This window comes from Salvia hispanica, chromosome 5 (assembly GCF_023119035.1).
Source record: "Salvia hispanica cultivar TCC Black 2014 chromosome 5, UniMelb_Shisp_WGS_1.0, whole genome shotgun sequence".
Classification (NCBI taxonomy): domain Eukaryota; kingdom Viridiplantae; phylum Streptophyta; class Magnoliopsida; order Lamiales; family Lamiaceae; genus Salvia; species Salvia hispanica.
This window is the reverse complement of record NC_062969.1, coordinates 8,068,541-8,092,569: the sequence shown is the minus strand read 5'-3', so window position 1 is coordinate 8,092,569 and position 24,029 is coordinate 8,068,541. Positions and strand designations below refer to the sequence as shown.

At 31.9% G+C, this 24,029-nt stretch overlaps 2 protein-coding genes across 3 annotated transcripts; one reads left to right on the top strand and one right to left on the bottom strand.

Moving 5' to 3' along the window:
• Window positions 1–1,392: 1,392 nt before the first annotated feature.
• On the bottom strand, window positions 1,393–3,155 carry LOC125188898 (probable CCR4-associated factor 1 homolog 6). Of its 2 annotated transcripts, XM_048085991.1 has the most exons (3): window positions 2,903–3,154; window positions 2,597–2,709; window positions 1,393–2,331 (listed from the first exon to the last, which is right to left on the bottom strand). In XM_048085991.1, the coding sequence occupies exon 3, from the start codon at window positions 2,282–2,284 to the stop codon at window positions 1,592–1,594; it is 693 nt and encodes a 230-aa protein (XP_047941948.1). In that variant the 5' UTR covers window positions 2,285–2,331; window positions 2,597–2,709; window positions 2,903–3,154; the 3' UTR covers window positions 1,393–1,591. The 2 variants fall into 2 exon arrangements, with proteins under 2 accessions (XP_047941948.1, XP_047941947.1); XM_048085990.1 differs by having other exon boundaries at window positions 1,393–2,709; window positions 2,903–3,155.
• A 15,106-nt stretch (window positions 3,156–18,261) lies between these two features.
• On the top strand, window positions 18,262–21,156 carry LOC125191244 (cinnamoyl-CoA reductase 1). The gene is made up of 5 exons (XM_048088759.1): window positions 18,262–18,495; window positions 18,580–18,734; window positions 19,501–19,686; window positions 19,931–20,283; window positions 20,747–21,156. The coding sequence occupies exons 1-5, from the start codon at window positions 18,375–18,377 to the stop codon at window positions 20,928–20,930; spliced, it is 999 nt and encodes a 332-aa protein (XP_047944716.1). The 5' UTR covers window positions 18,262–18,374; the 3' UTR covers window positions 20,931–21,156.
• The last annotated feature ends 2,873 nt before the right edge of the window (window positions 21,157–24,029 follow it).

The window sequence follows — 24,029 nt, the reverse complement described above, 5'->3', positions numbered from 1 at the left end:
GATGCAAGAACAACAACCGACATGAGCAATAATACGGCCCAAAAACATGTACCCACAAAGTATTAAAGGAATCTGAGTCTCGAATTATTGGATACGTATAAAATTAATGCTTACTTAGATAAAATTTTGATTCATATTGTTGCGTTCAATTTGTCAATTATTTTCCCACAAGGTTTTCAATTGAGCGTGTAAAATTTCTGGCTTAATATCTGTGTATATGCACGTACTACATCTCGATTATTTTTGTAATTTTGTGGTGATGATCATTGCCAACCCAAGCAATATGATTTGTGAAGAATTATTACAAATGTTATTTTTATATACAGAATTATGAATATGATGAGTAACATGGCAGGCATGATGTATATATAATATTATTTCATCTAACCACTTATCATGCCGTTCTTGACTTTATTGTAATGGGTGTATTTTTAATTGTAGGTTCTCTCCTCTGACCAATCTGTATAGAAATATTAGAGTGCAATTATTTTTTATAATTATGTATGTAAACGACTTTTTTTTCTTTATTACTACGATATCTCCAATCCTACTTTTAATTAAAAAAATTTGAATAAAGAATAATCTGGTTTACTAATTGAGATGTGTTATAGTATTTGTATACGATTGTAACAGGAAATAGGAAACATAAATTCAACGAAAAATGTTAAATTGTTATTGTCATTTGGTTATTATTATTATTATTATTATTATTATTATTATTATAATTATTATTGTTGTTGTTGTTGTTGTTGTTGAAAAGAGAATAAACATAAATAGAGATGAGACATTTATAAGAATGAAAATGAGACGAGTGTCATATTCAAAAGAAAATGAAAATTTATTACTTATTCCATACAAATTTTAATTTAATGCCTTTTTCTATTAATATAACAGGCTGAACAAGTTATTCCAAGAGGCAAAATATAATTAAAATCAAGATAAATGGACGTACATAAATCGATCAAACTATTACTGTTATCGCACTGAATTGCACCTTCTATATTTGACTCGAATGATTTATCATAATTTCACTCAAAAAAATAAACTTATTTTAAGATAATCATGCAATATTATTTTCATAAAGTCTGCATTTAAAATAGTTATGTTTTTATCGAAATCCACGCGTCTATTAAAGTTCATCGTATTTTCCGTCACTTTTAAAATTCATTGAAAATAATAGATTTTGAGGAAATTTGGCTATTATCCTTCAAAAAACTTCAAAAAAGGATATGGTTTACGGTTTACCTACTCTACCAATGAAATCCCATTTCTTCCGGCAAAATTCATACATAAACCACACCCATCACTACATTACTAATGTACTACAATTCTTGTGTTGCCCAAACTCAATGTGATATATTCTCTCTAAGCATAGGTAATAAAACACAGGACTAAGCCAAATATATAGAAATTAATTTCAGAAAACAGAATTTATAACTCAAATTCACAAAGCTAAAACTTGTATAGTGTACAAATGCGAGGCACCTCAAATCTTGGCAGTGCACAACACACCTAGTTTTTTTAACCAACATCCTAGAAATCACATTTTCTTTATTTTTTTCTTCTTCCATTCCACCTTCTGCCTGCTCTATTACTCAACACCTAAACCATACAACACACCAGAATACTTCTCCACTGCTCCATTGAAGAACTTCTCCCTCATCTTCATGAACGCTGCCGATGTCAGCAAGCTGTCCGAGCCCGCCTGGTGGGAGATCCCCACTCTCTCCACATCCAGCAGCTCGGCCAGCTTGCTCAGCCCGCCGTGGAGGCTGTTGGAGAACTTCATCAGATGCTTCACGTCGTACAGCACCGGGAAATACACTTTGATCAATGTGAAGAACCCTTCCTGCGACTCCGGCAGCTTCCTGCAAGTCAAGATCTTGAGCAAGTACCCGAAATCATAGCCGCTGTGGAACGTGATCCAATGCATATCTCCATTCAGAACGATCCCAGACGACATCAGGAGCTCCCCGAACCTCAATGCATCAATGCCCTTGTCAGTGTTCTTGGCAAAATCAATGCCGCTCTGGCGCAGGAGCTCGATTGATTCCAGTGCTGCCACGTCCTCGTTCGGATTGAACTCGCGGAAGTTGAACTGCCAGATGCAGTACTTATCAGTGCCGCACGTTGGCAAGTTCCCCTTCTCGTCGGAGAATGTTAGCCCCAATTGAATCAGCTTCAGCAAATCCACATTGTCTCTCAATGTGTGGTAGTGGAGGTCATTGGTGTTCTTGAAATTTCCAACCGGCCGGATCACGATACCGGGGAACTCAGTGTCCATGGCGATGAAGGGATAATCATCAATTATCTCACGGATCAGCGCGAATTCTGCATCCAGATTGTCGGCATAAACCTCCCGGATTTGAATCGAATCGCTTTTATGTAACACAGACATTTTCACAAACACAATCAGAGCAAGTTGACCACAATATTTAAAATCGAAAACCCCCAAATTTCTCTGTACCGACACGGTTAGGAATTAGATCTTGCGAAGAGCACTAGAAGCAGATCTGTTAAAATAAAAGTCGTCGTTTCTTCACGAAATCAGCTGAAACACACCAGATCTACGCGATCCGCTGAAATAAGAGTAAACCTTAAATTAAAGAGCTGGATCGCGAGTTTCTAATGGCCCAAACGCTCAAGATTTGAGCTTTAGAAGAACCCCCGAAACAAAAGGATTAAAGATTCATGATTTATACACCAGATCTGCAAAAAACAAAAACCAAAACACGAGATCAGCTCGAAATCAACAAATCCTCACAAATCAATTAAGCAAAAATCAGCATCACAAGTCTCCAATTCAGATCCAAAAAAAAGGAACTAAACCTAATCAAATACATACAGAAACAATTGATTCAGAAAGGATTAACCCTTTTTAATGGAATAGAAATGAAATTACCTGAGAAACTCTAAATTCAAAGGAGGCGAACCAGTCAAATATAGGAAGGATACACACAAACACAACAAGCAAGTATTATACGGTGTACAGATACAGATACAGATACAGATACAGGAGGAGAGCGGGTTTGGGCCTCGAAATGAGAACTGCGAAGCGAATAAAAAACCGAAGAGAGAATAGATAGATAGAGAGAGAGAGTTCTTAGAAAGTGATGTGAACACAGAAGCGACGCATTTTCCTGTGCTGGGCATCAAAAGAAAAAGAAAAAAAAAGTTAGATGGATTTCGATTCCAGCGCTTATTTAGTTGTTTTAGAGCTGTATAAATGGACAATTATCCCTTAATTTTAAATTGCAATCTATTCCCAGTATTTCCTTAATCACTGTATACATAGACTTTTTACTATATTCTGTTATTTTCGTGTTTTGATTTAATGCTCTCCTATTTGTCTTTTGATATGAAATTATAGTAAGCATTAATTACTTAGTGTGTTTTATTTACTTTTCTCCATATTCAATCATATTTCAATATACCAATGCATTCGGGTTTCATTAGAAATTTCATTATTTATCATTTATCACTAAGACAAAATAAGCAAGTCAATAAATATTTTTAATTCTACACATTTGGTATTAGAAATTTCAATATTTATTTTAGATATATCTCCTATTTTATTCCCTAATCCTACATATTTTTATATTTTATTTATTATTAGCAACAAATTCAATTCCAAAACAAAAATAATTTGAGCAAGGCCGAGTAAATAACACAAGCAAGAAAATAATAAGGAATATAATCATGCAACACAAAGACAACAATAGATGACAATCAAGCAAGATTGTCTAGAACGAACATGCATAAGACGGAACAACTCAACATTCACCGCTCATAATATTGAATGTAACTTACTACACTTGAAGTACACCAATCTAATGAAAATTAAGACTGACTGGCCGTTGTCATTTGCACAAATAGTCAAATACCAAATTTAAAAATATTTTGATCATAAAGTAAATTTTAAAAGTAGATTAATATCATCATAACATTTGATTGACTAGTACATTATAATGACCATTAAAATAGATGCTTACATATATTTTTCATGCAAATTTCTTCTAGCAAGCCTATGCGATTAGAATTTCGTTAAAATGCTTGTAAAATTACTTTTAGGTTTATATATAGCGTGCAAAAAATTATTTGAATAGATGGAGTTATATGAAATTTAAAAATTTTAAATTATTTAAGCAATGCCAACTATAATTGAAAATGGTAAATGTAATCATATATTAAAAATATACATTTATATAGCATTGAGTTTGCAGTATTATACTCCCTCCGTTCTAGATAATTTGTCTCATTTTTTCATTTCGGTCTGTCCCACATAATTTGTCTCATTTCACTTTTTAATATTTTTAGTAGTGGACCTCATATTTCACTAACTCATTAATACTCACATTTTATTATAAAACTAATATATAAAAGTAGGACTCACATTCCACTAATTTTTTCAACTCACTTTTTCTTATATATCTTTAAACTCATACTCGGTCAAAGTGAGACGAATTATCTGGGAGAGATGAAATAATATTGAATGTGTATATCATTATAAGTAAATTACGTGATTTGGTCAAATTTTACAAGAATCGAGATATTATCATAATCGATTGTGATATTAATTGACATAATTACTCTTAATCATTATAATAAATTAAATTTGGTTGTCAGATGTCATATATCTTACTCATTCGATATTATAATCCTAATTTTGATATTTGATTTAATTATATAAAATGAGATTCAATTCAGTTTTAATTAACCCTGTATAGGATAGCCTGCATTCGTAATTTCACATCCCAATTTTTTTTATAAGGTTAAGAAGATAATTAGATTACTCCAACTTTTCAAATAAATCAGATGAAGCGTCAAAGTAATTATTACTGTATTATTTTGAAAATCCTGAGACAAATTTTACACAGAGTTATATTTTAATTGATATTGGATTTATAAGATGTTGCAATTATAATTAGTGATAGTATTTGTTCGGAACATGTGATATTACTTTTTTAATAATACCATTTGGTTTATGAAATACATTTATTTTCGCCATAAGCTTGACTTCTTAATATAAGGCAAGACACGTGGACAGCAACATATATCCCTAAAAACACTTCCCCTTAAATCTTGATGCCCATATTTCTCTTTAGATTGTTCTAAATTCTAATTAAAATGACATCTTTCTGTATTTATAATAATAATAATAATAATAATAATAATAATAATAATAATAATAATAATAAATCTCATAACAAAAGATTTAATTTTTTTTTTATTCTTTTATTTATTATGATCCACAATTCTATCAAAAAAACTGTGTCTTGTAAAAAAAATTATTTTTAACGAAAACGGAGGGAATAATTGATTTACAGAATACAAAAAACGTGGTTTGCATGTTTTTTTAATCTGTTCATTATGCTTTATTTTATTGAGATAGTATAGTACTATAGCCCAACAATTGGGTTTTGTTTTTTCTTCAAATTGGAGAAGCATTTTAGGCAGACATCTTCTCATTATCAATTTGAAAATGAACTTAACGAATGATATGGCGTGCCTACTAGTATAAGCTAGCCCCACTTAATAGTTTATTTATAAATGTTAAATTGCTATTGATTATTTGCGCATGTCTTAATAAAAACTGTTTCTCTTCGACTAATAATGGAGTATTTATTTAGTGATGTGATGTAATCCTATATTTATTAATCTTATTGATAATAATGTATGTTCTTTCTCATATTATCTTTCAGTTGAATTGTATTCTATTTTAATAAAAAAAAATGATTTTCTAATCATTTACTTTCATCCCATATTTTATTCTCTATTAGTATCTAACCTATTCGATACATGACATGAATTTTATTTTCTTAAGAAAATACTAATACTAGAATGGGATGCCCACTTGACTTCCTCAGGGAGCTGGATTCCCTGCCGTGCAAAATGCCACAGCAGGGCCACAGCAAGGGATGCTGTGGTGATCTACACCACAAACTAATTTTATATACTTGTATTGTTTATTTTCATTTTAAGAATGAAGGGTTTGGATCACCACAGCATCCCCTGCTGCATCCCCTGCTGTGGCATTTTGCACAGCAGGGGATCCAGCTCCCTTCCTCAGCCGAACGTTGTCATTTTTCCAATTACTTCCTTTTCCCACATTTTTTAAGTTATTTTTGTTTCACTCATTTTAAAAAAATAATAATAATAAATAATTAAAATGAAAAAAAATAAAATAATAGAGAATAATGTGAAGTAGAGTTTTCTTTATATTATTATTTCTCTTACATTACTCTCTTCCATTTAAATATTTATTAATATCATTTTTCCATAAATGAGTGCAAAAAGAAGTGACACAATTAACATGAGTCGGAGGGAGTATTATTTTTTATGGCGGAATATTGGATCTTGAGCATAATTTGTCAGGATATTCTATTTGTGAAAGAAATAGAAAATTCTTACTTTTACTATCTGAATTTTCTTGTAGACAAAAACATAGTACATCACATGATTACATCCCAAATATGAAAGCAAAGTTATCGTCGATAGGGTTGGCACAGTACGGTATACCGCACCGAGAATGTCATACCGCATACCGTACCGCAAATTGCGGTATGACTAAATGTCATACTTATACCTTACCAAATTTTTCGGTATACCACATTGCGGTATACCGAAAATTCGGTATGTCAAAATTTGAAAACCTTTACCTTACCGATATTTCGGTATATACCGCGGTATACCGCAAATCATACCTGTTTGATATATAAATGCGGTATACCGAAAATTCGGTATGTCAAAATTTGAAAACCTTTACCTTACCGATATTTCGGTATATACCGCGGTATACCGCAAATCATACCTGTTTGATATATAAAATATTGAAGAATTGAGATTTAGAATTAGGGCAAAACAATGAATTAATGATGGCTGCTACTGCTTTACGAATTATGCCTCTAATCTTTCTTTAGTTTTAAAAATATAAATATTATTATAATTTTATAAATAATATATATATTAAAAAAATATATTTATTAACGGTATATACCGCAAAATTACGGTATATACCGTAATTTTGCAGTACATACCGTAATTGCGGTATGATGCGGTATACCGCGGTATATGCAAAATCCATACCTTTACCGTACCTTAATCTACCGGTAAGGTATCATACCGTACCGAAAAGTGCGGTATACCGAAAATTCGGTATTTTCAGTATTTTTTCGGTATGGTAAGTGCAGTATTTCGGTATGTTTTGCCAGCCCTAATCGTCGACATACAAACTATAACGCTTTTAGATTTGAGATAAATGAGAGGGAGTCGATACACTTGAAAATAAAGCAACAACCCAATAAATATTAATAGTCCTTCCAAAACCGTTCACTTCCTGCTCTTTTCTCCTCTTTCATTAATCACGAGAACAAAAATAATTTTTTCATTTGTCCCAACTTAATCACCTTCATCTCAAATATATGGAGATGTCTCAGATGTGTATATTATGAAAATGAAAATTGCGATCTTGAGAGCTTCATAATCAAACACCGATAACCTTATACAGTACATATTTTGTACACAGCGCTAGAAATAACAAAATAGAGTTATAAACCCAGTAAACCTTCCCAATAATCTATGCAAAAATTTCAATTAAATGAATTAAATCAGGCTTGTGAACAATTTTACAATCCTATCCTACCAATAATTTTGGATCGCAACAATTATTTATACTCTTTTTAAAACCTTTCACTATTTCTTCTTCTAAAATATTTTCAATTTTCCCATTAATCACAAAAACAAAAATGATCCTTTCATTTTCCAATTTTATTACTTTTCATCTATATATTGAAATATAGTATAACTTTTCCACTTTCAGGTCCTTCAATTATCGTAAGTAAAAAAAAAGTTTCAGTTTATAACTTTATTAAAATATCTAATTTACATAATGTTTTTATTGTTATTTTTAAAACTTTCTTTCATTTTTTTTTCATAGAATTCCATTTTAGATGATTTATATACCCTACTAAACATTAAAAATAAATCCAGTTTGATTTGTATTAAAAAATGAACACTGGAAAACAAAAATGATTATGCGATCGTTCTGTATTCAACTCTCAAATTGACAATTTACTTCATAGGTTGGTGGTTCAAAGTTGTATTACCTGAAGACATAGAATGAAGCAGTTTTGTTGGAGATGGGCCTCGTAAATTGGGCTCTATCACAAGTCATGAAAACGGGCTTTAGGTAATTATTTTTGCTCTTCCCTATTTTCTTGCTATTAGTATTTTTTTCTTTATCTTCAATTATGTGGTGTAGTAGTATATTTATTCTTTTTACCAATTTAGCAAGGTAGAACTTATTAGTTTCGAGGAAGACCTCTTCTCATCGTTGGGACGTGCGTTCATATTATTCCTTTATCTTCATTTGCATGCCATCCATACGAATTTAGGAAACCATCCGTCTCATACATTGATGGAAGGAGAACTATGGCATGTCCAAACACTCAATATTATTTTGAAATTACTCAACTACTACTATTTATTATTCATGATGGCTTAATAACATTTATCACTTCATTTATCACTTAGAATATGTATCAGCTATCAAGAGTAAAATACCATCAACTCCTTCTAAGAGCATCTCCAATGGGAAAATGTAAATTGAGAAGACATATTTCTTATTTACCTTCTTAAAAATGTAATTATACCTTCTTAAAAAATAATGGACTCCAAGGGAAGAAGGTAAACTAAAAGGGCAAACAAAAATAACTTACTTTTTACCTTTTGTTATAAAAAGAAGTAAGATACCTTCTCAAAATAAAAGAAGGTATAATACCTCCTCAAATACATTTTCCATTGGAGCATGAAATTTTATCAAGAAGAGGTAAATATGATAATTATTTTCCTTTACCTCTCCAATTACCCTTTTCCTTAGAGATGCTATGAGGGAAAGGGCAGTTTGGGAGTGACCTAGTTTGTGCACATGCTCAATGCTACACATCATGTGTTGTTCCAAGAATGCTCGTCTATTTGGTCGAAAATTACCATCAAGAGGATGGCACCATTGTCATTCCTGAGCCACTGCAGCCATTCGTGGGCGGTCGTCAAGTAATTGACTACAAGTCTACAACTTCAGGTAGGCTTTAACTTTACATTTGAATTTACTCAAACTTAATAAGTCTTTTTTAGTGACTATATACCTCAATTTACCGTATCCACAATAATATTATAGCATAATATTTATGACTTTATGTAGTCATTTTTGTAATCCGATAAGAGTTGCATATGCGACCATAAATTTAATATCAATAGAAATGCGTGTAGTTCGAAAGGTTCTCCATGATTAATGAACCTAATTCCGATTTTTAATGGGTTGATTGAAATAAAGTAAATGGTTGTTATGCAAAAATCTTACATCATACGTACAAAATTTATATGCATTCATATATATAGATGAATTTTCACTAACAACTTTTATCGAGAGATATAAAGAATGTTGCATAGAAGATAATGAAGATTTCAGGTTCTCATTTGCAGCATTAATTCGTAAATTGTGGTTGCGTACTTGTTATGCCAGTGGAATTAACCTATTATGAGTCTTCTTTATTCTCGGAAGTTGGATGTGTGAGGACATTTCACAAACATATTCATAAAAAAAAGGAGAGGTTGACAATGGTTCATGTTGATCATTTTTAATCATAGTTGTGTGCAGGAAAACAAAAAATACTACTCCGTACTCCATAAACTCCACGGCCAAGCCATTGGTATTCCAAAATTTTGGTACTGGATTGGAAATGTTTCATACCCAAACTTCTGTATATTGAAAAATTCAATAGGGTAACAGCAAACACCAATATTTTGATATGAAATACGGCATTTACATTTTTGATACGATATACCGTAGCTTTCCCCTCCTAGCTATGCTCATAAATCAACACTTGTTTCTTGGGAATTCGTGTTTGCCAAACACCAAGAAAGTTTGGTATGCTAAAGCCCATCCAACCAATGAACCAAAAAAACCCATTTTAATTTTTATGTAATACTACTATTTAAAATTTCGTATATGTATGTATAGGCCCTTTATTATTATCAAAATAAGACTGCTAATAAATATTTTGCCAAATGATTGAATTATTTTGGAATGACTATAAGGAATGCTAGTGCCACATAAATAAGGCGCTTAAACGTCATCATTATTCTTTAATGTGTTTTCGTAGAAAAGGGCATACAAAAAACAATAAGTCTACTCTGGGCTTACGAGTACGCCAAAGAAGGCCAAGACAAATTCAAACAAAATTTGTCAAGATCTAACAAATTAAAAGCAATTGCAAATACATCCTTTTTTGTTAATGAATGAACAACTAGAAATTTTTAAAGACCACATGAAAACACATCAACATACACACATATAAGTAGATACTAGTACATTTTTATTTTTATTGATAAATAACAGAAATTTTAAAGGTCGTTTGTGGTGGACTTGAATCTTTAAGATTAAGGATTAATCATTCTACCACTACGCAAACATATATGCGTATTTCTATTTTGAGTTGGTAGAAGCTAAATAAACCATGGTCTATATTAACTTGTCCTTTATTTTTTCTTATTAAACTCAATTTGCTTAATAATGCACACTAATTTGCTATTTACCACTACCTCCGTTCCAGCTAAGATGGCGACTCACCTTTCTTTTTAATTTGTTCAAATAAGATGATACATTTCTATATTTAAAACAATAAAGTTGTCACACCTCAACCCTTATGACATATGCACTTACTATAAATAAACTCAAGATTTTAAAATAAATAATCCACACGTCAAGTAAATATAAAACACATTATATAATTTCAAAAATCAACATTTATCAAGTACATATTTCAAAACATTCTAAACCGTAGTGGACCCTCTCACCACTCTATATACTATACATTTATCTACATGCAAAAATAATGAGGAGGAGAAGTTGCCAAAATGCGTAAGCCACCGACCCTGATAACATGTGGAGTTCCTACGACCCATGTCAACGAATAATTTTACTGATATCTTATTCCTGAAAAATATTAGTGGTTTATATGAGCCACAACTCAGTGCATATAAACCTTACCTTTAATTTCACACACAAATATCAAACTCATTCTTTCATCAAAATATATCACCGGAAGTAATAAATATCATAAACAATTTAATATTCATATGCATATGCCTCTATGATCCTTTTAATATTCTGTGACTGAGCAAGCCTGGTATCTGCCCGGGATTTCCATTGTATACGACCTGCAGGTTCCTTTTTAATTATTTGACCTTTCCACGAAGGCCCCTCTTTGATTTGACCTTTCCACGAAGGCCCCTCTTTGCATATTTTCTTTGACCCGTAGGTCCATTATCATTGTATATGACCCGTAGGTCTTTTGCCATTGTATATCAGATCCAGAGCAAGACAGTCACATATCCTCTTTAATCTCATGACTCGAATAATTCCAATACCATATGCAAAACATATCTATTGCACCAATCACATATCCATATCATATTCCACTCAATAATTCCAATTTAATATACTATTAATATATTTATTGCACCAAGTATATATCCTCATCATCACCATTAAACACATATCATATCAGTATCACATCGTATAATCAATTATTCACTTCAATTTAACACATAGCAATTAATCATATAACGCATGTAAAATTAAAAATGTGATTTATACACACCTGATTACGACAGATAATCTAATCGAGTTTTTGATTCTGTCTCATGTTCCATGGCCCTCAATCTTGAAACTGAAAATATGCGTGTGCTTCCTCTTCTAAATTTCAATCCTATCATTTTATTTTATTTTTCCCTAAAATTCCTCTCGTCCCTACTAGCTAAACTCATGTTCTCATAATCCTTTTCCTTTTTCTTATTAGTAATATAGTCAAGTAAACCGATTCACATATATTAACCAAATGCCCCCTTTTTTTTCTGTGTTAATACGTGTAATTCAAATGGCTACACGTGGGACTCTAAAATGAGTTCTTATCCCAAATCTCGTATTGCATAGTACTAGTATATATTTGTTTACATAATATATATACCATGCACATATATAGTTCCATGTACACAAAGACACACATACGCACACTTATAATATTCATATATAATAATTAAAGAAAAATATGTATTGTATACATATAACTCAATTAAGTTAATCATCTAACTTTATAATTTTGTTTAACTTATCTACATATAAACAATTCTATTTATTAGTCATGAAAAATAAAAACTATTCTTATGATATCCATAAAATATATATATTATATAGCCAACCCATTGCATTATAGCATGTAATAATAAACATATACTATAGACTTAAATTTAACTATTAAGATATACTATAAAAATTAGTCCTAAGATGACAATGAAAATATGCAATTGTGTAAAATGATGCAGGTGGTTTGGGGATGTCACAAAAGTAACTTTTTCTCTTTAATTAATACATTCAACTATTTTTTCTCTCTTCATTTAATACTCAACTCACTTTTTATCTCTATAATTAAATACATTAACTTATAATTCCTAAAATCTCGTGTTAACTAAGAAATGTGTTATATTAGCTGAGATATATTTTTATTCAACTGTCCTCATTACTACTCCCTCCGTCCACGATTAGGAGTCCCAGTCACTTTTGCGCACCTATTTTATAAAAATGATAAAAAAATAGTTAAAGTGGAGAAATGGTAAAGTAAAAAAGAGAATAATGTTGAGAAGACTCTTGTCAACATTATTCTCTATCATACTTTACCATTTCTCCACTTTAACTATTTTTTATTATTTTTATAAAACAAGAGCGCAAAAGTTACTAGGACTCCTAATCGCGGACGGAGGGAACAATATAACATGCACTGAGTATTTGCTTTATAATTTATCGAGTTTTATCTATTACTACTATAAAAGAATCAATTTTTGACAATTCAAAATATAGTCGTTACTACATAAATATCCGTCGCTCACACTTATTGACAAATATTTGAGGCTAAATTGACTTCGCAAAATTCACCCTCTCTAAATTTTTAGTTTTACCGATGATAAGTTTCAGTCAGTCTATGATAACAAAAAATCAAGGAAGATTGATCTGGTAAAATATCGTTGACAATTTCATAAAATATTACTATTGACAAAATATTACTAATTAAATGCTGCTTCAATTAATGTTTATAGAAGAAAATTCTCTTTTCAAGTGAGATCCGTCATAACTCATTTAATTTTTGGACTTGCACAACGCGTTAAAACACAAGTTTTTTGACCTCGCCAATTTGTGGCAAAAGAATTTCTGAGTTTTTTGACTTCACCTACCTTCAAAGTTGTGTTCTAATCATTTTATCCAGTAGAATGATTTCTAATTATTTTTTTCAATGTTCCCACTTCTGAATTTGTTAAATAAAATGTATACATACTCCAAGTCTCCGATTACGTTGATTCTTTATTTAATTTAGCTTCCAGGTGGCTATATAAATTTCGAAATATAGTTATGGATAGGGACAAGATCTCACTTGCAAATATACTAATGTGAATCAACATGTGCTCTTAATAATATACCACATTATATTGATTTAGATGCAAAGTTTAAAATAAACCACGAGAAAAATAACTGCTATAATTCTACTGTAATGACGGAAGAAAATTTGACGTCTAAATAGTAGAGATGCCTCCACTATTGACTCCTCATCATTTTCAAAATTGATTGTTAGTTAAAAGGGTTGTTAACTATTCCACATCAATATAATACCACTAGAGCAAGTGGTAATTGGGAAAACAAATAAGTTTTCCTAAATATTTATTGAGATTAAGGCCGGCGTGGTTCAAAATAAAGCATAAGAAATTAGAAATCGAACAACAGCGAAATGAACTAACCCCATCAAAAATTAACTACTCTATTAGTATTTGTTTAATTGTTTCTTATGTCATTAATGACATGATTTCGTTTGTAAAATAATCACTTGGTTATTATTGAACCAATTGGTTATCGGTTGAGATATCAATATTTATGAGCTTATTGTTATTCTTTAGAACTCTCCTTGAGTTGTAGTAATGGCATTGATTACTCACGCTTGCTCCTCCAATCAATAAATATGTGAATTGTGGGATCAAATTATTTACCTGATTTTGCAAGAATTGATTACTGCTCCCTCCGTTCCGGCTAAGATGACACCTTTCTTAGTCGCCACGAGATTTTAGGAGCAATTGATTAATGTGTTTAATCGGAGAGAGGAAATGTAATTGTAAATATTAAATGGAGGGAAAGAAAAAGTAATTATGTGTATTAATTGCAGAGATAAAGTTTTCAAAAATAATAATGTGTCATCTTATTTGGGATAAACTAAAAAGAAAAATGTGTCAATAAGATACGACGATGAAGGTCGAATGGAGTAGTAATAAATAATCAAGATCTCAAGAGACATTACATATCATTAGATAACAAGTTTGAGATTATAAAATCATCATAATATTGATTTAATGGTGTTAGTACTTTTTTTGAAATCAAATAGTCACTGCTGCAATAATCACACGTATCAACGACATCACTACTTTTTAGTCATTGGAAATTCTTATTGTACAAAAGGGTAGTCCAAAATAGCCACGCACATACATACTTTAACCTTTTAATTTAATAATTCTATGAAGATCAAGTGAACTACTGTCTATTTAAATGAAAAAAAGTTAACTTCAAATGCAAACAAACACATGTCATTCATTTCTGAGCACAGCATTACAAGTTACAACTGAACCACTTCACTTTCTAGTAGCTCATAGAAAATTCCTTCCCCACTCAATGAATAATTTGTTTTTTTTTTCTTATATATTTCAAAAACAGAATCATCAAATTTACTAATTACAAACTATTCAAACTATGATCACCTTTTCTTTTCTCCTTTAATCCTTTTAATGTTAAAGAGAGATATAACTCATAAATAAGACGTCAATATTTATTCGATTTGTAAATTTGGTGATCTTGGTCATAGTAATTTTTTTATGTATAAAATAACTATATGTAAAATGCAAAAACAATGTTCAAATTAATTTCGTATGAACAATGTTCGTCCTGCAAAATAATCAGATATTAATTTCGTTCCGTTTGTAGCATAAAATAATACCAGCTCCATCCATTATCCATAAACTTTGTTAAAATTTAATTTTACTCTTCTTTCTCACATTTGATATTTGTCTTTTTCACTACTGAACAAAATTGATTTTATGATTTTCAAACCAAAACAGTAGATGCAGATGAGCCAGATTCGAACATAATTGAGAGGACACTCATAATATATATAGAGTTTGGTCTTTTTATTGCCGATTTTATGATTTTCAATTTTTTCGAGATTTATATTTCATGTCTTTACTAATATATCAATCAATTAACAACCAATCCTAAAATTTTGGGTATCAATCGATATAAATTTCGAAAATGATTTTGTCTTACATAACGTATAATTAATATATATCATCAAGATTTAACAATAATTTTGCATTGTTATCAATTTTTATTAATTTCGGAATTAATCAATTATATAATTTTCTAAATATGTATTTGATTTTTTTGAAAGAAATAAGAAATGGAAACAGAAGTGATTATAAGGAAATTTTTATATGGAGTACGTACTCTCTCTACTTTAACTATTTATTATCATGTTTTTAAAATAACGTCAAAAAAAATAATCAATCACTTGATTTGGGATGAAGGGAGTATATGACTCCTATTGCGGGACGGAGGTAGTACTTGCCAACTTGCATGCAGCAACATGTCATGTGTTATTCTTTTTAATTAATACTACCTCCGTCCCCCAAAGTTTGCTACACTTTGACCCGACACGGATTTTAAGAAATGTAATGGAAAGTGAGTTGAAAAAGTTGGTGGGATGTGGATCCTACTTTTAAAGTATTAGTTTTATAATAAAATGTGAGTAGGAATGAGTTAGTGGAATATGGGGTCCACTACCAAAAATGGTAAAAGTGAAGTGTATCAAATTTTTAGGGACGGACCGAAATGGTAAACTGTGTCAAATTTTCAGGGACAGAGGTAGTAGTATTAAACTACCTCCCAACTTGCATGCAGCAACATGTCATGTGTTATTCTTTTTAATTAATATTAATATTAATATTAGGAATATTGACATTTAATATCATGAATTTTTCAAAAAGTTGGATTTTTCTCACGAACTTTAAAATTGGCAAATAATATCACGAACTTTATCCCGGGTTTGTTTTTTCCCACGAATGAGAAATTTTTCACAAATAATATTATGATACGGATTTTTTTTCATAATTTTTCGACAACAATTTTGAGAGTTTCAAGTTTTTCAATCTTTGAAGATAGTTTTTTTTTGAAGCACACCCTCCAAAATTGTTCTTCAATCTATTAAAATAACATGAATTTTTTCATTCGTGGGAAAACAAACCCGGGGTAAAGTTCATGATATTAGTTGCCAATTTTAAAGTTGGTGGAAAAATCCAACTTTTTAAAATTTCATGATATTAGATGCCAATATCCCTTAATATTAATATGAGAATATTAGTAGTAATTGTGACGAAATTATGCATTTCTTGATGTAGTAATTACTCCATTAACTAAATACTACTGTATTAAAGTTACTTCTTTCTTGATGTTTTGGTATCATACTCACTATTTTCTTTTTATGCATGTGAGTGAATTGTAAATTGTGAAAATTTATACTAGTAGATAAGTTTTTTGTGAATAAGCCTTGAATATTTATCTTATATCTCAATTCTCAGGTTTTGTTGACATTGAACGGCTTGTTTATAATGATTTAGCCGATGAGATTTTACTCTCATTCTTAACCTTGCATATATAGGAACTGGCTGGTTGGATTGTGAAGTAAACTTTTTTTATTAATTGACAACAGGTTATTCATGAAGATTAACATTTAACTGCAAATTAAATCAAGAATCACATTTACGACTGATAATTTTACCTGTTATGGTATACCATTTATATAGAATGGATTAAAATGGTATATCAATGTCGCAGCATGACAATATTCAGTTAATTTCTTGGCTAGTATTTACAGGGTTGATTAAATTCCAAATTATCGTTATGATAAATATTACAAGTTACTATTATTTTTTAAATAAAAATTACTAGTACTACTATTTTTATTGATAAAAGTTACTCTTCTTATGAATAAAAATTCTATTCTAATATACAAAAGATATTGTTCTTCTAATGAACAAAATTATGTTCTTGTCAATAAAGTTACTATTTTAGAAGAAAAAAAAATTATTTAACTTAATAAATGTTCTAATAAATAAAATTTATTTGTTCAAATAAATAAAAATTACTCTTTATTTTGATTAAAATTTTTTGTCTAAATGAGCCAATTGATTTAGCCTATTGGGATGAACACTTTTATTGTAGTACTTAGTTATATTTTTTAAGGCAAATGAGTACTTTATTCCTTTGCTATTTATAGTCTAATTTTGATTTAATAGGAGTGTTTAGAATTATTTAATTTTGTGAATGAAAATGGTGACAAGAGTTAGTATGAATTCTATTTTTATATATTAATTTTGTAATAGACGGTGAGTGTAATTAATGAATTAGTTGAATGACGAAATCTACTTACTTAAAAATGAAAAAAAAAAGTAGAAAAACAAAATATTTTTTCACGGACAAAAGGAGTATGACTTTAAATGTCATACTATAATTAACTCAAATCCGAGACCTGTGACATCAGACATTAATAATCTACCGTTGAACGAAATCACACACATTCTATATTAAACATACAAATACCTCTGGATTTTACTCCCTCTGTCCCATTGAAGATGACCCACTTTCCTTTTTAGTTTGTCCCAACTAAGATGACCCATTACTTAAAATATAAACACTTTATCTATAGTTTATTCCCTCTCTCTTACTTTACTCTCTCTTCTCAACACAAAAAATAAAATTGCATAAAATCTCGTGCCGCCCAAGAAATGAGTCATCTTCCTTGGGATGGAGAGAGTACTAGTTTTGGGGATCCGCACTGACAGAAGACGCGCCTGCCAGAGTATGTTGGATACAACAATTTATTGCAATTCTAATAATATACTTAAAGATAAATAAAAAATACACATTAATCCTTATTGTGGTATTGAGATTAATCTGTAATCACTATCCCATTTAAAAATAAAATTTAAAAATTCAGATTTAGGTGAATAAAATAAAAAAGATTCTGTTTCCACAATTGCAATGGATTCTATGTCACACTAAATTCGAAAATGTAATTTATACTAGTACTAATTTCCAATTTGTTATAGCATCGTGGTTGGTAAAGTGACGAATTTTATTTTCCTTCTATAAATCATGCTCGCTCGCGCCTCTGTGTCTCTCACACAAACACACACACAGACAAAGCATAAACACACAGCATAAACAAAGCGGTATGCCTTCTGTCCCCGGGAAACTCGTCTGCGTCACCGGCGCCGGAGGCTTCATTGCTTCGTGGCTGGTTAAGCTCCTCCTCGAGAAAGGCTATACTGTCAGAGGAACCGTTAGAAATCCAGGTGAATTTTGTGGAAATTGATTTTAATTTTGTTCTTATTTTTTTTGCTTGTTTGTTTAAGTTTTGGATTTAATTTGATCTCCAGATGATCCGAAGAATTCGCATTTGCGAGAGCTTGAAGGAGCGGATGAGAGGCTGATTCTGTGCAGAGCGGATCTGAACGTGTACGAGAGCTTGCGCGAAGCTATTAATGGCTGCGACGGCGTCTTCCACACGGCGTCGCCTGTCACCGATGATCCAGTAAGTTTTTCCAATCGATCCTGCAATTGCGTGTGTGTGTGAGACTCAATGTTTACGTCACACCGGTTCTCCGGTGGGTTGTTGCTAATTCAATTTGACGTGAATTCACATATCTTGCTGCTTATGTTTTTCGGTTTTTAATTTTCTCGAATTTCACGATTTCCAATTCATAATCAATTTTCTCACCAACCAAAAGTGGAGTATAATTTTTTCTTATTTTAGCCAATCCAATTTAAGCTACAAAAATCACTTTATACCAAAAACGATACATTTCCTACTTTGGTGGATTAAATATTTGATTAAGCTCAATGAAATCTTGGAGCCTTAAAATTAATTTTTAGTACTATCATAGTACTATGTGATCAATGTGACAACCTGTGATTTAATATGACGAAAAATATAAAGTTATTCACCTAACTTATAAACGTAAGTATTACTCTCCCTTGTTCATAAGAGACAGATTTTAGGAGATCTTGTTTTGCTTGTTTAGTAAAAAGGGAGAAAATATATTTTATGTTCATTAATGTGTGAGAAAACTTATTTAAAAAAAAATGGAAATATAACATATTTTTTTAATAAACCAAAAGGAAAGTGTGAAAACTGAAGGGAGCAGTAAAGTAGTGTGTGCAAGTTGGCATAGTACTGGAGTAGTAATAACTTATGTCATTGAGTCTACTAAGAGATGACCTTACCCAAGAGGTATGCTTAGTTTGCCAAAGTTAATTTTTGATGAATTGTAGTATTAACTTATGTGTTAATAATAAAGGAACAAATGGTGGAACCGGCTGTTAACGGCGCCAAGAATGTGATACGCGCAGCAGCGGAAGCGAAGGTCCACCGCGTCGTGATAACCTCCTCAATTGGTGCAATTTACATGGATCCCAACAGAGACCCTGAAAAAGTCGTGGACGAGACTTGCTGGAGCGACCTTGAGTTTTGCAAAAACACCAAGGTTTCTTTTCTATTCTATTCTCTAGATTAACATAATAAAAATTGTCATGCTATCATTTCACTACGCATGTGAATATATTTATCTAACTTTTATCGATTGTCGATATGTGACCATATTGATTGTCTCCTTGGTGGCCTCTGATGTCTCTATCATGTTAGGCGCGAGGGATATTAGCATAAAATAATACTAAGAATAATTACATATGAATAAAATATATATCTAATTTGGGACATGTTGTGTACAGAACTGGTACTGCTACGGCAAGGCTGTGGCAGAGCAAGCTGCATGGGATGAAGCCAAGGAATTAGGGGTGGATTTGGTGGTGATCAACCCTGTTTTGGTGCTTGGCCCACTTCTCCAACCAACTGTGAATGCTAGTGTCCTTCACATACTCAAATATTTGACTGGCTCAGCAAAGACTTATGCCAACTCAATTCAAGCCTATGTTGATGTCAAGGACGTCGCGCTGGCCCACATCCTCCTGTACGAGAATCCCGCGGCCTCCGGGCGCTACCTCTGCGCGGAGAGCGTCCTCCACCGAGGCGAAGTGGTGGAGATTCTTGCCAAATTCTTCCCGGAGTATCCCATACCTACCAAGTGAGTTTCGTTGTCTTTGTTTGACTATGTCTTTTTCGTGGAGTAGGTAAGCATGAATTGAATACTAACCACACATGCTTCTTGGTAATACGTTTATAGTTTGCCTTGGGTATTTTGATTTGACCCACTATGATATAAGTAAAGCAAAACGAAGTTTCTTGTGGGCATTAATCATCATGGAAAAAAGTATACTCCACTTCAAGAAATGCACCATTTTTTGTGATGCTCAAGAGTTTTCACCAACTCTTAGGTCACTATCAAAAATGGACCCAAACCAACCCCAATACACCAAATATTAATCCATCATGCTTGTAGCTCTTCTTTTTAATCATAGTGGGGTAGCCAAAGAATAATATATATTTTTCCCACTAATAATTGCTTCCCTGTTTTGGGTGGGATAAAGGCTGCACAACTTTTCTACTATACTTTTTCCACTATTAACATATAATTTTGAATGATGCAGGTGCTCTGATGAGAAAAACCCAAGGAAAAAACCATACAAGTTCTCAAACCAAAAGCTGAAGGATTTGGGGCTTGAATTCACACCAGTGAAGCAAACTTTGTACGACACAGTTAAGAGTCTTCAAGAAAAAGGCCATATTCCAGTCCCAACTCAGAATGAGGAGCCCATTCGTATTCAGTCTTGACCTATTTGGAGACATAGAATAAAGTCCAAATCATATTAAATATGTGTAGTACTATCATTATATTATGGCATTATTTGTTGCTCCTTTTTTCTAAATGTTTATGTGAAGAAAAAGAGTTGATGATAAAAATGACATGTAATGAGAAATTTACAAAGTGTTAACCATGTCATGTAAAACTCACTATATTTTATATGGTACTACTCATTAACAGCGTTTGGATTGGTTAGCACTTAGCTATGCGAATTTTAAATAATATGGTCACACTCACGTATTTATTTTCAATTTTAATTTATTCCACTTTATGTGCCCATGCCCATGAGTATCATGATGTATCCTGAGGTGCCTTTTCTTACTCTCACTATCGAGTTAGGTGAAATTAACACGCAAGAAGTGAATAATAGAAATGTTGAATTACTACTTTCGCAATTATTGGAATATGTTTAACTATATTTTCGACTTGTTATCTTTTTTTCAAACGAGAACTAAACTTAAATCCCCTAAGATTAAATTTTACTGATGGTATGTTGTGGGACCATACTAGGAATGAGTCGAATGACAATCAAATAGGAGTACTATGATTGAACCACTTGTTATACATACGAAGCAATTTTTTTACTGAGAAGCAGAGAGTTATTAATGTGTCACTATCTCTAGTTTGATACTCCAATGCAATTACTAGTACTATGCAGACTAAGGATATGATCAAAATCAACGTCAACACCATTCTTTCTAGAGTATAGTACCATTTTGGTCCTAAATACATGACTGATGATTTTGGTTCAGAACATTCACTTTTCAAAAAGTAAGTCCAAAACAAATGAAAAATGGTATTATTTGCATCCTTTTTTGACGGAATCGTTAATTCTTGACGGTCAACAGTCATTTAGTAAAAATTTGACCCGCTTAGACTTAATCTAAGATTATTAGTTGGTTAATATTATGTTAATTATTTTGCTAAATAATTCAATATTAGAGTTCTAAATAAAAAGACAAATCTCCTCATTCTTCCAAAATTAAAACCCTCCATTCTTCCAAAATTTTCTAAGTTTGAAAAACATGAAATGTCACTCTCTTTTCTATCTTCTCTCGCTCCCCTCTCCTAAGAACCCTAGCTCCGATTCCGACCAAAAAGCCCGATTCCGACCAATTAATGTTAGTTTTCATGAGTTGGAATACGCCCAACTCGCTGTTACGCTACGCCGACGGTCTCGGTGAAGTGAAACACGCATACTTGAGAAAGAGGAAGACGACAGAAGGATGTCCGCCTGACGAACAAGGAGCGTCGGCTTCGTCGGATGTTGTGGGTTCAAACCCTAGTTCTTCTTCTCTGGTTCCAGAAGTTCATTGTTCTCCGATTCCAGAAGTTGAAGACGACGAGGAAGCAAGTCGAAAAATCGTGTCATGTTCTGTGACAAATACAATGAATATATGGTGTTGATGGGTTTTGGGTTTTAATGGTTTTTGGATGCTGATGGTGTTAAGGTTGATACATTGCCTTATGAAAATATTTTTTTGTGGATGTAACTATGGTTGTTTTTTAGCTTTCTTAGTGGTAGGATTGATGCAGTACCTTATGCCAATGGCTTTTTGATCATGTAAATATTCAGGACCAATTCGAATTAAAAAATGAATATAAAGGACCACTTTGTATTGTATTTTGTTGTCCATTTATTGATTCAATTTGATGTCAGTTTATAGCCATAGTCGACGAAGAAGCAATCACATACGAAGAAGCAATCTCATAACGTATGAAACCAACATCACCTACAAAATTTTGTACCTATAAGTCTGCAATTGGTGTGCATAAATGTTCAGGACCAAATGGAAGTAAATAATTTATATGAAGGATTACTTTGTCTTGTATTTTAGGATTGTCCAATTAGGGCTTTCTGGCTATTTTTCTAAGAAGATTATGAATGATTCACTTCAAAATTCAAATACGAACAACAGTGTTACAACAATAAATTCAAATTACTTATCTACTTCAAAATTCAAATACGATTCACTTTGGAAACACTACATCAAATTACTTGAACATAAACAAAAGTGTCACAACAACAACAAAACAAAGAACAAGCTCAAAACATTCACTAATTTCTGGATTTTTTCATTAATTTCGGTAAAATTCAAAGTCAGCTCCTCAAAATCGGCACCACCGGTTGAGGTTGACGAAGAACAGGCCCGAGCTTCGACATCACGATTTGGCTCGTACCACTTGAAGAAACAGCATTCCTTCCTCTCACATATGAAGTAAAGCTTCCCCCTCGACGGTTTGCCTTGTCCGTTGACAATATGGAGTGCCGCCGTCTTCTTACAATAGCAGAAAGCATAGCTAAATCGGATGTCTCCGAAGTCATGAATCCGGTCGCAGAGATGGAGAAAAAGAATTAGGGTTCTTGGGGAGGAAGAAGAAGAAGAAGGAGCGGGAGAAAATGAGGGAGAAATTTGAATGAAATAAGTGTTGGATTTTGTGTTTAATATTAGAGTATTTTCACTATTTCCATTTAGGATTTAAAAATGTAAAATCCGAAAAAAAAATCAATTAGATACAGTAATTAAAATAAGCTAATCGAGTCAAATTTTTGCTATTTGACGGTTGACCGTCGAGAATTGACGGAACCGTCAAAAAAGGACCTATTCGAGAGCTTTTTCGTATGTTTTGAACTTACTTTTTGAAAAGTGAATGTTCTGCACCAAAATCATAAATTGGTCATATATTTAGGACCAAAAAAGGATTATACTCTTCTTTCTATATCCAATTATCCACATCCTATTTGGTCATTAATGAGAGGTGTGATTGCCTTGGGCCTAGATATATGGATTCCAGTAACAATCTCCTAGTATAATATTGAAAAAATTTCAATATCTCAATTATGTATATTACTCCTTTTTAAGACTGAATTGGAAGGGGCCACGCCAATTTGAATTGATTTACTTTGTACAAATATTAGCAGCTCTCTTGGTTCCGTCACCAGTTAGCCAGCATCTTAGAGCAACCTTAACCGCATCCCCATTTCTAGCCCCAAGTCCCCTCCATATTATCATTCTCCTAAATTTGAGTTCCAGGCCACAACTGCTCTAACCATGCAGGCTTCATCT

Coding starts and splice junctions, on each gene's coding strand:
- LOC125191244 (XM_048088759.1), top strand. CDS start 18,375: ATGCCTTCTGTCCCCGGGAAACTCGTCTGCGTCACCGGCGCCGGAGGC. Junction 18,735..19,500: donor CGCCTGTCACCGATGATCCA/GTAAGTTTTTCC, acceptor TTAATAATAAAG/GAACAAATGGTGGAACCGGC. Junction 20,284..20,746: donor GAGTATCCCATACCTACCAA/GTGAGTTTCGTT, acceptor TGAATGATGCAG/GTGCTCTGATGAGAAAAACC.
- LOC125188898 (XM_048085990.1), bottom strand. CDS start 2,398: ATGTCTGTGTTACATAAAAGCGATTCGATTCAAATCCGGGAGGTTTAT.